Source organism: Neopelma chrysocephalum, unplaced genomic scaffold (genome assembly GCF_003984885.1).
Source record: "Neopelma chrysocephalum unplaced genomic scaffold, ASM398488v2 Primary Assembly neopelma1_100, whole genome shotgun sequence".
NCBI lineage: Eukaryota > Metazoa > Chordata > Aves > Passeriformes > Pipridae > Neopelma > Neopelma chrysocephalum.
In genome coordinates, this window is record NW_020897763.1 from 2,665,499 (window position 1) to 2,678,825 (window position 13,327).

A 13,327-nucleotide genomic window follows, 5' to 3' on the forward strand; every position below is an offset into this window, starting at 1 on the left:
GGGGTTCTGGGCTCCTGGCTCAGGGTTCTGGGCTCCTGGCTCAGGGTTCTGGGCTCCTGGCCCAGGATTTCAGGCTGCAGAGCTTGTCTGGCTCTTACTGCTCTGCAAACTATGGATTTAAGTTTTATTTTCAAAACTGGTGACGTGGGACAAGGATCAAGTGAATAAACCTGCTCTGGGTTAGAGGGTGGGAGGTTGTGGTGGGAAGAGGATGAGGAGGAGCAAGACTTGGTAAAATAATGGGCACAACTGCAAAATAACTGTGAATTAATGATTATTAGTTTTTTTAAGCTCTGGGAAGTCACAAGCCTTTGCCCAAAACCCAGAGCTTTGGCATTACTTATTAACTTCATGCCTGAATAACCCAAGGTGGTTGTTGGAGAATCTTTATTATATTAATAATAATATTAATTTTCTTTATAATAACAAGAGCTCCTTGTTTCTGTACAGTTTAATGGTGTTGGACATTTCTGGTGTTCTCTGAATTGCAGTGGCTGGTAATGAAAGTTTTTTCCCCTGTGTAACATGGGGAGTTTTTGAAGTGTCAGAGGGTTTAAAGAGCCCAGTTCTCACTGAATTCAGAACCCCTTTTTGCCCTTCAGGTGGTATCAAAGTGAGAGGAATTCTGACCAAATTGTTCTGCAGCCTTTTTGTGAAACACAAAGGACCTGGGGAGTGGAGAGGAGTGGAGTGGACAGGACACGCTGCCCAGGGCTGGAGTGGAAAACAAACTGTGAAAAGTAAATGCAGATGTCCTGGAAACCAAACAAAGTGAAGGGTTTGCTTTTGAGGCACCTGAAAAACTTGTGGAACAGCCTGGAAAGGGAAGTGGCCTCTGGATCAACAGCTGAAGCCCAGCCTGGGTTACTCTGCCCACAGCCAGGGCTGAGTATCTGCTGGGGTGAGCAGGGTCAACCTGGGCTGGACTTCTGGGAGAAAATAATCCTTTTCCATCCTTCCCCTCTGCTCAGGAGGGTGACAGCAAAACCCATCAATAAATGACTGTCACAGACCCAACTGTGGTGGCAGTAGCAGGACTTACTCCTCAGAGTAAAGAGAAGTGAACTCAATCCAAGGGAAAGAATAATTTGCCTTCCAGCTACTGTTTATGAGGGAAAGGCAAGTCTGGTTTGCTCTGTCTGCCTTTCTGAGGGAGTCAACAAAATCCTGTCTGTTCTCTGGGGCTGCCTTGGCATGAATTGGCATCTCAGAGTGATTTGTTCAAGTGCTGGGACGATCCTGCAGCTTCAGGTCTGGCAGCTTTTGGTTCTTGGTGCTGATAACTGGAAAAACAAACCCTGATTTAGGGACTGGGCAGCAGGTTTTACTAAAATATGTAAAGATACCAAGGAAAAAGTCCCTCAGCCCTGCTTTCTGCTAATTGGGGTTGTTTTCTTTGTTCTGTGCTTGCAGTAACTGGAGCTCTTTGATGTAGGAACCTGAGGGGTTTGGTATTTCTTTTATTTTAGGAATTTCTGCAGGTTGAGCTAACCCCAAATCTCCAGCATCCCCAGAGGTTTGGGCAGCAGCTGGAGTGTCACAGCAGTGGTGTGTGCTGGGGGAGAGCCCTGGGCTCTGCTGCCTCCATAAATAAGGGGGTTTTATAGGGATGAGATCACGTGGAATCCCAAAATGGTTTGGGTTGGAAGGGACCCTAAAGCTCATCCCATCCCACCCCCTGCCACGGGCAGGGACACCTTCCACTGGTCCAGGTTGCTCCAAACCTTGTCCAACCTGGCCCTGGACACTTCAGTTGATAGAACTGTGCTCATCATAAGTCTTGTGGTGGCCAAAATCCGGGCTTTGGTGCCAGGTCTGTGCTTCACGTGCTTGGGATATCTCAGTGTGACATGATGGTAAATTTGAGGCTTTGTTACTGGTGCTGCTGCTGGGAGGAACTTGTTGAATAAATGCTGATCACAGATCATGAGCAGCAGCCCAGCAATGGGAGGATTTCTCTGCAAACCCTCAGCATTTGCAGTGAGAGGCTCTGGCCATGTTTAGGTTGTCCTCACGTAGCACTGGCAATGGAACAGAAAAGACAAGTGATGCTGGCAGAGGATCCCTGGAAAAGGGATGAGTCAATGCTTGGGGCTTCTATAGATTCCATAAATCCAAGCTCAGCCTCTCCTGCCAAGTGTTTGGCTGAGGTTTGAGCTGAGCCTTGGTGAGAGACGTCCTTGTTCTTGGACAGGCCTCCTTTCATCCCACGGGATCCACGCGCTCCAGGACTCCCCCGAGCCCTGGGTTTGAAGTGTTCATCACATGTCTCCCAGTGATTGCAGTTTATGGGTCCAGGATGTACCACCAGCTCCAGTCCTTGGCAGGAGTCCTGTCACGAACAGGAGCTGCTCCTGGACATGCAGGAATATCACTGCAGCTCTCCAGGCAGCAGGTTCTGAACCTCCTTTGTGTTGGGAAAACACAACCTGAGTTCATGTTGGGATTTGTGGCACCACCTTTTGAGTTCTTCAGGAGTGTTTGTACCCTGTGTCTTCAGGAATTTAAACAATAATCCTCTCTGCAGTGCAGGATCCAAACCAACATCTCCAAGGGGTGTCAGGATGGTGCCAGATCTGTTCAGTGGTGCCCAGTGACAGCGTGAGGAGCAGCAGCCACAAACTAAAACACAACAATTCCACCTCAACATGAGGCAGAACTTCTTTCCCTGGAGGTGGCAGAGCCCTGGAACAGCTGCCCGGGGAGGGTGTGGAGTCTCCCTCTCTCTCTCTCTGACATTCCAACCCCCCCTGGATGAGTTCCTGTGCCACCTCCCTGGGCAGGGGGTTGGACTGGGTGATCTCCAACCCCAACCAGTCCTGTCACTGTGCAGTTTGCTTCAGGTTTGGGACCCTGAGGTGGCTGTAAAATGCCCAGTGATGGACAAACACAGGGTTAAAGACACTGCCATGACCTGGGTGCCTTGAGGGTGCTCTGGGTGAGCTGAGACACAACCAAATCCAGGGTTTGGTGCCAGGTCTGTGCTTCACGTGCTTGGGATATCTCGGTGTGACATAATGGTAAATTTGAGGCTTTTTCACTGGTGCTGCTGCTGGGAGGAACTTGTTGAATAAATGCTGATCACAGGCTGTGGGTGTGAAAAAGGAAGAGGAGGCTCCAGGGAGAACTTACAGCAGTTTTCCAGTGCTCCAAGAGAGCTGGAGAGGGACTTTTCACAAGGGCATGGAGAGACAGGGAATGGCCTAAAGCTGAAGGAGGGAAGGTTTAGATGGGATATTGGGAAGGAATTGTTCCCTGGGAGGGTGGGGAGGCCCTGGCACAGGTTGCCCAGAGAAGCTGTGGCTGCCCCTGGATCCCTGGAAGTGTCCAAGGCCAGGTTGGATGGGGCTTGGATCAACCTGGGCTAGTGGAAGGTGTCCCTGCCCATGGCAGGGGGTGGAATATAATCTTTAGGATCCCTTCCCAGCCAAACCAGTCTGCAATTCTATTTATATATCCATGCTGGGCCTCAATAATTTCGGTTAAGCTGCTGTATTTCAATCATTTTCTCTCATTAAGTGCCCACAAAGCCCAGAGCCTGCCTGAGGTGGGGAGAGGCAGCTCTGCCTCCTCTCTGCTCTTCAAAAGCCTCTGCAGAGAAGGCTGTGCCTGTGCAACCCTTCCTGAATTGCCTTTTTTCATGCTTTGGTAGCTGAAGGGCGAGTCTGAATCTCAGCAGAAGGTTCAAGAAATGTTCCCAGATCAAAGAAATTCTTTATCTTGTAGATGAAGGCTGAAATGTGCTATTTGTGGGTTTTTGCAGATCCTTATCTTGTGTGAGCTCCTGGGCAGCTTTGGCCCTTTGGTCACTTGATGTGGCTGCTCTGTCAGGCTGTGGATCTTGAAAGGCTTGTTTAAGGAACAGTTAGAAGAGCCAGTCCCACTTCAGGGAGTGATTTCTCTCTTAGCCTTTCCCAAACTTGGCTTTTGGGGGTCAGCAGTCAGGGTTTTGCAGGGCAGAACTGCAGGAGAGGGGTTTGCTGAGCCACCTCAGTGTTGGGGTGGGAAAAACTCCTCCAACAGTCTATTTTCAGATGGAAGATTTGAAGGAAAAGTAGATTTTAGGCAGGATGTTAAAGAAGCCTTAAAACTAGTCTGAGACACAAAGAACTACATGTGGTGCTGCTCCAAACTGGCCTGATTTTAATTAAACCAGAGGGATGGAGTGGTGTCAGTGAGGAGCAGAATGTGTTTTATGCTCTCTTTAATTTGGTTTGTAGTGTTGAGGAGTATCTTGGTACATGGGAGTATCTTGTTTTCCTGGGGCTTGGAGATGCTGAAACGATTTTGGCTGCCAGAACATGACTCATTAGAAGAATTTTAATAGCCCTGGTGAAACAGGACCTTCCCTGTCAAACCCCAGTTGCTGTGTTGTAGTTAATTCTCTCTTTAAGCTGCTGCTCTTGCCAGTTTGCCCCTTATCAGGGGGTGGTTTGAAATTGGCGTCAAATCTAAAATCTGGCAGGTTTTGGGGCCTGGTGCCTCCATTTGCCATTTCATTCTTGGTGCCTCCAGGTCTGGACCATGACCCAGCCCTGGCTGTGGTGCAGCACCAGCTGTTTTGTGTTCCTGAAGTGCAGCACGAGGGATTTGTTTGTATCCCTGTTTTTTTGTTCTCCCAGAGTTATTCCATTGCTGTGCATCAGGGAACACAAAAGCTGCTCAGGCTGAGCGTGGGCAAAGCTCTGTTTAGGACTTGTGAAAGAATAGAGAAGCTAAACCCAGTCCTGAATTAGTGCAGGGAGTTGTTCCATCCCTCTGAGCTTGGAATTCTTAGTCCATGATGCTGCAGTTGGTGCTGGCAGATGAGTAAGGAGGGTGATTACAGGGAGTCCTGCTCTGGAGGAGATACAGATGTTGAGTAACTTCCTTTTGCAGCTCAAGTGCTGTCCTTAAAATGACAATCTGTCCAACTGGGCCTGTTTGGTTCAGCTGGACAGGTCAGGGAAGGTGTTTGCTCTTGGTGCCTCCAGGCAGTGAAGCTGTTGTTGTGTTTTGGGGCTGCTCCAGAACCTTCTGGCTCTTGGCAGAGTGTCTTCCCTGCCCAGGCTGCTGGGAGTGGGGCACTTTCTGGAGGTGCTGTGACTGTTTGTTGTAGGGAATTGCTGGCAGAGGCTGTTCCTTCTCCTGCTGTGCCTCAGCAACCTTGGTCTTGTCTGCTTGATGTACAGAGGCAATTTTGCAGGGATGCCTTTCCCCGAGGCCAGGACAGAGGGTTTGCTGCTTTAACATCAATATTCCTAGATTTTGGTCAACAGGCTTGTGCAGTGGCACTCTTGGGATTTGGTAGATGTGAAGGATCTGATGTTTTGAAGTGTGGGTGGAACTGTCACTGATTCAGAGCTGACTGAATTTATTTCTGATATGGGACAGGAATGTTCTGTACAGCCAAGCCATAAAAATATGGGAAGAGTTGGCCTTAGTGACCCACTGGGCCTCCTGGAGCTCCTGATCAAGGGGAAACACTGTTCCAGCCCCAGACAGGATTAAACCTTTGTTTTGACCTTGACAGCTGTTTTATCTTGACTTTTTGGGCCTTCCACGAGTCTCCCACTAACCTGCTGAAGAGCTCTGTGTGGGCTCTTTCCAGTGGAATAGAATCATGGAATATCCTGAGCTGGAAGGGACCCACAAGGATCATCCCTGTGGGATGGTCCTCCCGTGCAGGACACCCCAAAATCCCACCCTGTGCCACGTGCTGGGGAGAACAGGGACAAACTGCTCCAGTGGCTTTGTGGGAATGAACCTGCTGGTGGTGCAGCAGGAATGCTGAGTCACTGCCACGGATTCCAGGGCGCAGGGGCGGATTCCTGGAGCTCTGTGGGACAGCAATGCCCGAGCTTTTGCCTTCAGCTGGCTCAGAAGGGGGTTGGAGGGACAAACCTCACCTCTCTAACTCAGCCTGTCCCCGATTCCAGGGCAGAACTTCATCTCCTTCCCCCGGCACGAGGAGGAGCATCTCCAGCGCTCCGTGAGCTGGCACCCCTGCCTGCTCATCCTGGGCCAGAACTGCAGTGCCAAGTGCCAGCTGCTCAACATCCTGCTGGGGGAGAAGCTGCTGCCCACCACCAAGATCAGCAACGAGGAGAACTGCAAGAGGCGGCGGATCCGCTTCACGCACGGCAGCCAGACCCGGGTGAGCCTGGCCCTGCCCCAGCAGTACGAGCTGGTGCACGTGCTGGCAGCACACAGGGGGCACTGGGACACCATCCCTGAGGAGGACCTGGAGATCCAGGGGGACCCCGAGGACCCTGCCCACCGCATCGCCGAGCTGGAGGTCATGCTGCCCTACTCGCTGCTCAAGGTAAGGGGGTGCCTCGGTGTCCCTTGGTGTCCCTGCCCCATCCCAGGGGGATTTACAGTCCCTGATGGAGCAAACAGCCAGGCAGAGAGGGACCTGGGAGTTTGGATTGACAAGAAGCTGAACGTGAGCCAGAGTGTGCCCAGGTGGCCAAGAAGGCCAATGGATCCTGGCCTGGCTCAGGAACAGTGTGGCCAACAGGTCCAAGGAAGTGATTCTTCCCCTGGACTCAGCGCTGGTGAGGCCACCCCTGGAGTGCTGTGGCCAGTTCTGGGCCCCTCAGCTCAGGAAGGACATTGAGGGGCTGGAGCAGGTCCAGAGAAGAGCAACAAGGCTGGGGAAGGGACTGGAGCACAAGTGCTGTGAGGAGAGGCTGAGGGAGCTGGGGCTGTTCAGCCTGGAGAAGAGGAGGCTCAGGGGAGACCTCCTCACTCTCTCCAACTCCCTGACAGGAGGGGGGAGCCAGGTGGGGGTTGGTCTCTTTTCCCAGGCAACTCTCAGCAAGACAAGAGGGCTCAGGGTCTTCAACTGTGCCAGGGGAGGTTTAGGTTGGAGATTATAAAGAATTTCTTTGCAGAGAGGGTGATCAGCCATTGGAATGGGCTGCCCAGGGAAGTGGTGGATTCTCCATCCCTGGAGGTTTTTAAGCTGAGACTGGATGTGGCATCAGTGCCATGGGCTGGGAACCACAGCGGGGTTGGATCAAGGGTTGGACTTGATAATCTGGGAGGTCCCTTCCAACCCAGCTGATTCTGTGATTCTATGAAATGGTGCCACCTCTCAGGCAGAGGGGTTCCCCTAATTAAAGAGAAGCTGGAGTTTGGTGTCAGGGCTTTAACTGGACATCCCTGTCTGTGCTGATGTGCTTTTGTTTCAGTGTTGAGTCACAGAATCAGACAGATTGGAAAAGACCTCTGAGATCGAGTCCAACCTTTGACTCTTGGCATTGTTGTTCCTCTGTCGTGCTTCCATCCCTCTCAGGAGCCAAGCCTGGAACTCCAAGTGTCTTGGTAGATCCAAGGTTGATCCAAGCCCTGTCCAACCTGGCCTTGGACACTTCCAGGGATGGGGCAGCCACAGCTTCCCTGGGCAACCTGTGCCAGGGCCTCTCCACTCTCACAGGGAACAATTTCTTCCCAATATCCCAAGTGTCTTGGAGTTCCAGGGTTGTTCAGAGTTGGCTTTGCTGTCTCCTGGCAGCCAGCAGCTGTCAGACAAGGGTATGGACTTTATATCTATCCTGAAGAGCTCATTGTCAGCACAAAGCTTCTTCATTCCACCCTGGCTCCCTCTGGGAAAGGAGAGGCTTTTTGCATCTCTGTGCTGTCCCTGGAAGCTGCAGGTGTTCAGAGCAGGAAGGTGGGAGTTGATCCCAGTGCTGGTCCTAACACTGGTCGTCTCTTGCTTTGTGACTTTGCTTTCACTTGTTCGTAAAATCTGTTCCTGTTCTGGAGGGTTGTGGTTTGGTGCTTACAAATATCTGGCAGGGTTGTGTTTCACAGCTTCCTCAACCTTTTCATTGCATTTAATGAATGTGCTGAGCCTTTGTTATTGCAGTATAAATAATTCTGGAGCGTTGTGCTTGGCAGAATCCTAAAATCATGGAATGGTTTGAGTTGGAAGGGACTTTAAAGCTCATCCAGTCCCACCCCTTGCCATGAGCAGGGACACCTTCCACTAGCCCAGGTTGATCCAAGCCCCATCCAACCTGGCCTTGGACACTTCTCTGGGCAACCTGTGCCAGGGCCTCCCCACCCTCCCAGGGAACAATTCCTTCCCAACATCCCATCTAAACCTTCCCTCCTTCAGCTTTAGGCCATTCCCCCTTGCCCTTGTGAAAAGTCCCTCTCCAGCTCTCTTGGAGCCTCTTGGAGTACTGGAAAAGTGGTGCTGCAAAGGAGAAATGCCTGTTCTGGATCTTGTGTCTCCAAACTCTTGCCTTGCTGGGGCATAAAAGGGTCCTCAGCTGTCCCTTTCTTTGCCCTGGCTTAGGTTTTTTGCACGGGCCAGCTCTGCAGGGTGCAGCCCTCCCTCAGCTCCTCCTGGCAGGGACAAAGCTCCCTCTGTCTGCCCTCAGTTATATTTAGGACATTTAGATGAAAACAGCGACTCAGATCAAATTGAAAAGGGTTGGTGGAATAAAAAAGCTCTTCCAGTGGAAGGATGAGGGAGGGTGAATCAGCCTCAGATGGATTCAAAGGATTCCTGATGGCAATTCAAGGGCAAACAATTTTTTAAAGGCTTGATAGGAGATCCTGATTAATTGTCCAGGTGATGGGCTGGGGGACTTCCAACTTCCTGGGAAATTCCTGGTAAATCCCAGAGTTTGGCCTCCTCCTCAGACCTGTTTTATCCCACTTTTCTAACTCCTGGGAGTTCTCCAGCTCTGCTCAGCACAGGCCAAGCAGTGAAGTTTGAGTAAATACCTGCCTGTCATGGCCAGGACTTCTGGAACCAGTGGAATTTGTATCCAGAGCCACGATGGGGGAGGTTTCTGGACACTCTCCAAAATTTCGTGTCTGCAGAACAGCTCTGAAGGAACTTCTGCTTTTTCTTCACTTGTGGAACAAAACTCTGACTCTAATTACAGTCACATCCAGGGTGTTAACAGGATATTCAGTACTGATCTTAAGGATTTAGGTTACTGATCTTAAGGATTTAGGTTTGCCCAAGTAACTTGGAGGAGCTCAGTGTATTTTTGGACAGAGGGAGAGGGAAATCAATCTGAATTTTACCCCATTTGTTCCCTGAAATCCCTATATTTTCATCTGGGTTTTTTTGTATTTCATAACCTCCAATTTGACACATTTAAACACTTTGTTATTATTTGAATATTAACCACTAAATTATTTGGAAGTTAACAATATCCAAATAAATGAAACTATTTTTTTATTTGGAGGTAAATCAAATAGAAGTGTAGAATATTCCTGGTTTTAATATCAAGCTGCCACTGGAGCACCCTGAGGGATTTTTTCTACAGCCTCATATCCAGGCTGGCACCATCCTTGATTTTCTGTGCCTCAATCCAAACCTGTCTCACAGAAGAAGGGGTGAGGAAGGAGCCAAAAAATTTCATTTACATGGAATGGCTGCTGTGAGAACCTTGTGCCACTGGGTAGGTGAACTTTAAAAGTTATTTTTAAACATCAGATATCAGGGCTGGAAAAAAACCCCTTGGTTGGCAAAGCTGCTCTATTCCTTGGGGATCTCTGTGCACAGGAATTCATGTGGGTCATGGGGAATAATCCATTTAGCCAGACAGATTATTAGATTTACAGTGGGAGCAAACAGTTGGCTCTTTCCCTAAATCTTATCAGTTGTGCCTGGGAGCTGAAATGGGCTCCCCTGAAGGGTTGGTTTTCCCTCTGGATGGGCTTAAAAATTCCCTTTTCCTGCTTTTTCTCTTTGTTATGTGGGACTTGCAACCTTGGGCTGCGGGGTTTGTAGGGAAAGAAAACTGTTCATCTGCTCTGACAGAGTTGGGAAATGAATGGAGGGTAAGAATTGGGTTAATTTGGGTTTATTGTGTTGCCTCAGGTGCTGCAGCAGTGAGTCAGGGCACAGGAATTAGAGGCAAAGGATGTGCTTAAATACCTGCTGGGGGATAATTTATGGCCATCCTCGCTTAAAACTTGGAGGAATGTGCTCTGATCTCCTTCCTGAGAGTGTTTTTAATCTATATATCCAAACACATTTAAGCTTATAGGAATATAAAGGAGTGTTTTTAAAGGAATAAATGCAGTGTTGTAGTGTTAATACAGAAAAACATCCTGTTGGCTGAGGTGTTCTTCATTCCAGGTTATTTTGGGATGTGCTTTAGCGTGTCCTGCCACAAACTAGCATCCAACACTTGAAGTTGTCTCCATCTCCCCCTTTTTACTGGAATAACTGGGAGTAGGAGATGCTAAAAGTGCCAGGAGTGTGAAATTATTCTTCCAGCCACGTGAAACCTGTTCTGTTTCTTGTTTTTTGATTTCTGTTTTTTTGTGGTCAGGGAAGAGAGTTGCTCCTCAGGCTGGGGGCTGTGGGCACCTCAGAGGGTTTTTTTGGTCCCTTCCAGCAAAATTAAAATGGAATTTCCCTCCCAAACTGGGGTTAAAATCCAAGTTGTGTCCAGGACAGCAGAGTTTGGTGTCGATCACTTCTCTTCCACGGGATTCTCTCTGTTGCTGGTGCCTCAGATCCCCATGGAAACAGGATAAACTGGCAAGACTTCAGAAAAATTGGGTGGGGGAAGTGTGTGTAAAACAAACACAAAAAAAAAGATTCTAAGTAAGATCTGGGGGTATAAACGTTCCTCAGATTAATAGGGAGGCATGAAATGAGCTCCCATGTGTAATAAATGCAGTGACTGTCAGACTTCAGTGAGTCACAGGCTGTTCTTGGAAGGCAAAGTATCCAATTGGTGCAGGAAAAGACTGGCCTTCAGTCACAGGAGGAGTTTGGGTAAAAAAAGGGACTAAATTGGGTTGGTTTTCAACCCCTCAGTTCACTGAGCAAACAGTGATTAAACTGCCTGGGAAAAATAGGACAAGGCCCTCTTGGGATGGAGCAAAGAAATGCTTTGGAGTGCCTTGGAAATTAGGAATTATCTGTTGGTTTAGTAAACTGGCACATTCAGCAGAGACTCCACTTGTCTCATTGCAGGTCAAGATCTCCTGGATCCTTGGTTTTTTTCATTTTTATTCCCTGGGTTGGTGCCTGCAGCCCCTCGGAAGTGGCAGGGCTTTAACTCCAATATTTGCCTTCCTGACGTCCAGGTGGCCAAGTGGGAAGCTTTGGTGTTTTATAAAGTGCAGGAAAACAGGGCTGGAGTTCCTTGACAGCAGCTGGATGCTCCCAGCTCCGTGGAGGAGTGTTTACAGCAGCCTGACCTCGGGAGAACCAGCTGCAAAATTTTGGGAATCCCCCGTGGGTCAGAGGTTTTCCCCTTATTGATGCTCAGCAGGATGGAGCTGCAGAGATGATGCTCCAACATCTCTAGGACACTGAGGGGAGGGGAAACCAACCAAAGGGTGGGCAAGGAATGTTTCCTCTTTGGAAAAGGTTCCTGTGGCAGCAGCAGGACCAGTTGCTCGGGGTGTTGGGGGGGTGTGTGTTGGTTTTTTCCCTGTCTCCTGGAGACAGCTCTGGCTTCCTCCTTTGTTTACAGTGGCTGCTGTGAGTCAGCTCCTGGGGGATGTTGCAGCCCTGCACATCCCCTTCTGCTCAGCTCCTGTGCTCCAGCCAGGTTTGGGGGCAGGAGTGGCTTCCTGAGAGCTCTGAGGGTGATCAGGAGACCTGGTCAAGAAAAATGACTGAAGGATTGTTAATTATCACCCTCTGTTATGAGCCAAAGATGATACTTTAAATTATCTCTTCAGTTCAAAGCCTTTCTTTCCTTATTTTAGCAGTGATGTGTGGAATTCTAACACTGATCTTGCACATCCAAAGGGGACTCTCATCTTCCTTGGAAGGGAAGGAAGCAGGTTTCAAACTGGCCCTTCCCAGTAGGGTTGGTAAGAAGTGCTGTCTCACAGCAGTGCAACTGTGCAATAAGAAAATAACCAAACAAAATCCATCTTTTAGCTTTTGGTTGGATTTAAAGACAGTCATAACCAAGCCTGTCACAGCCATCTGTTCTCCTGGCTGGAAACTCAGATTGTTGTGCTGCTTTTTTCTTGGCAGTAGTGAGTTGTTGTAGTGCTTCCTGCTCCTGGGAATCTGGCAGCAGGGATGTCTGGGAAACATCAGCAGGAGAGGCTGATGCAAAATGGGACAGGTATAAGCTGAAGAATTCCAGTTATCCTGTGATACTGGGACACTTGTTGGAAGTTGAGAATAAACTCAAAGGTTCTTGGTACAGAATAAGAAATGTGGAGTCAGTGGGCACTGCTCCATGTGTGGGTGCATCCCTGCTCCAGCTACTCTATGACAGCACTTGCCTGGGATACTTTTTGGAAGTTTTCTTCTAAACTGGGCTAAAACTCAAAGGTTCTTGGCACAGAATAAGAAATTTGGAGTCGGTGGACACAGACCCCTGTGTGGGTGCATCCCTGTGGGATCAGCCTTGCAGGTGATGCTGTGTGTGAGACCCCAGAACTCCTTCAAGGGATTTGAATGGTTCTGGTTTTGGTTCTGCTGCATTTTGGCACGTTGGGACCTGCCCAGCCGTGTCTGTGTTTGCCCTCAGGAGGTGGACGTGGTGGTGGCTCCGTGCCGGGGCTTCCAGCCGGCCGAGGACACCCTGGGGGAGTTCGTGAACCAGGTGCTGCCCGTGGTGACCTTCGCCATCAGCGAGGCCCAGCTCTCCCCCTCGGACCAGAGCGAGCTGAGAACCATCAAGGAGAAGTTCTCCCTGCCCATTTTCTTCTTCCGCGTGCCCGAGGCCGGCGGGGAGCTGATCTCCCCCAAAAAAACAGACAGTGAGAAATCCTCCCTGCACTGCCAACTGCTGGACCTGCAGTACCTGAGCTCCAACCACTGCAGCTGTGGGGACACCAGCACCCAGAGCATGTTGGTGGAGCAGCTGGAGAAGCTGAGGCTGCTGAGCACCTTCTCCAGGCAGGTGCTGCAGAAGCACTTGGTGGAGGCGGCCACGAGCCTGAACGAGCTGCACTGTCGCTGCCTCAACATCTTCATCAACCAGGCCTTCGACATGCAGAGGGACCTGCAGATCACGCCCAAGAGGCTGGAGTACACCCGCAGGAAGGAGAACGAGCTCTACGAGTCCCTCATGGGCATCGCCAACCGCAAGCAGGAGGAGATGAAGGACATGATCGTGGAGACTCTGGGCAACATGAAGGAGGAGCTGCTGGAGGACGCGGCCAACATGGAGTTCAAAGGTAGCTGCACCGGGGGGAGTGGAGATGGTGGTGGGCATGGAGATGGTGGTGGGCATGGAGAGCTGGGGGGAATGGAGAGCTGGGGGGAATGGAGAGCTGGGGGGAATGGAGAGGGTGGTGGGGATGGGGATGGAGATGGTGGGTGGGAATGGAGATGGTGGTGGGAGTGGAGAGTTGGTGGTGGGAGTGGAGAGTTGGTGGT

General features: G+C 50.1%; 1 protein-coding gene across 1 annotated transcript in view; it reads left to right on the forward strand.

Moving 5' to 3' along the window:
* The window catches only part of DSTYK (dual serine/threonine and tyrosine protein kinase), a 36,263-nt gene that overhangs the window by 11,672 nt on the left and 11,264 nt on the right, over window positions 1–13,327 (forward strand). Inside the window, exons 2-3 of the mRNA XM_027695042.1 lie at window positions 5,919–6,304; window positions 12,474–13,125. Coding sequence (XP_027550843.1) covers window positions 5,919–6,304; window positions 12,474–13,125 — 1,038 coding nt within the window. The remainder of the gene's footprint in view (window positions 1–5,918; window positions 6,305–12,473; window positions 13,126–13,327) is intronic.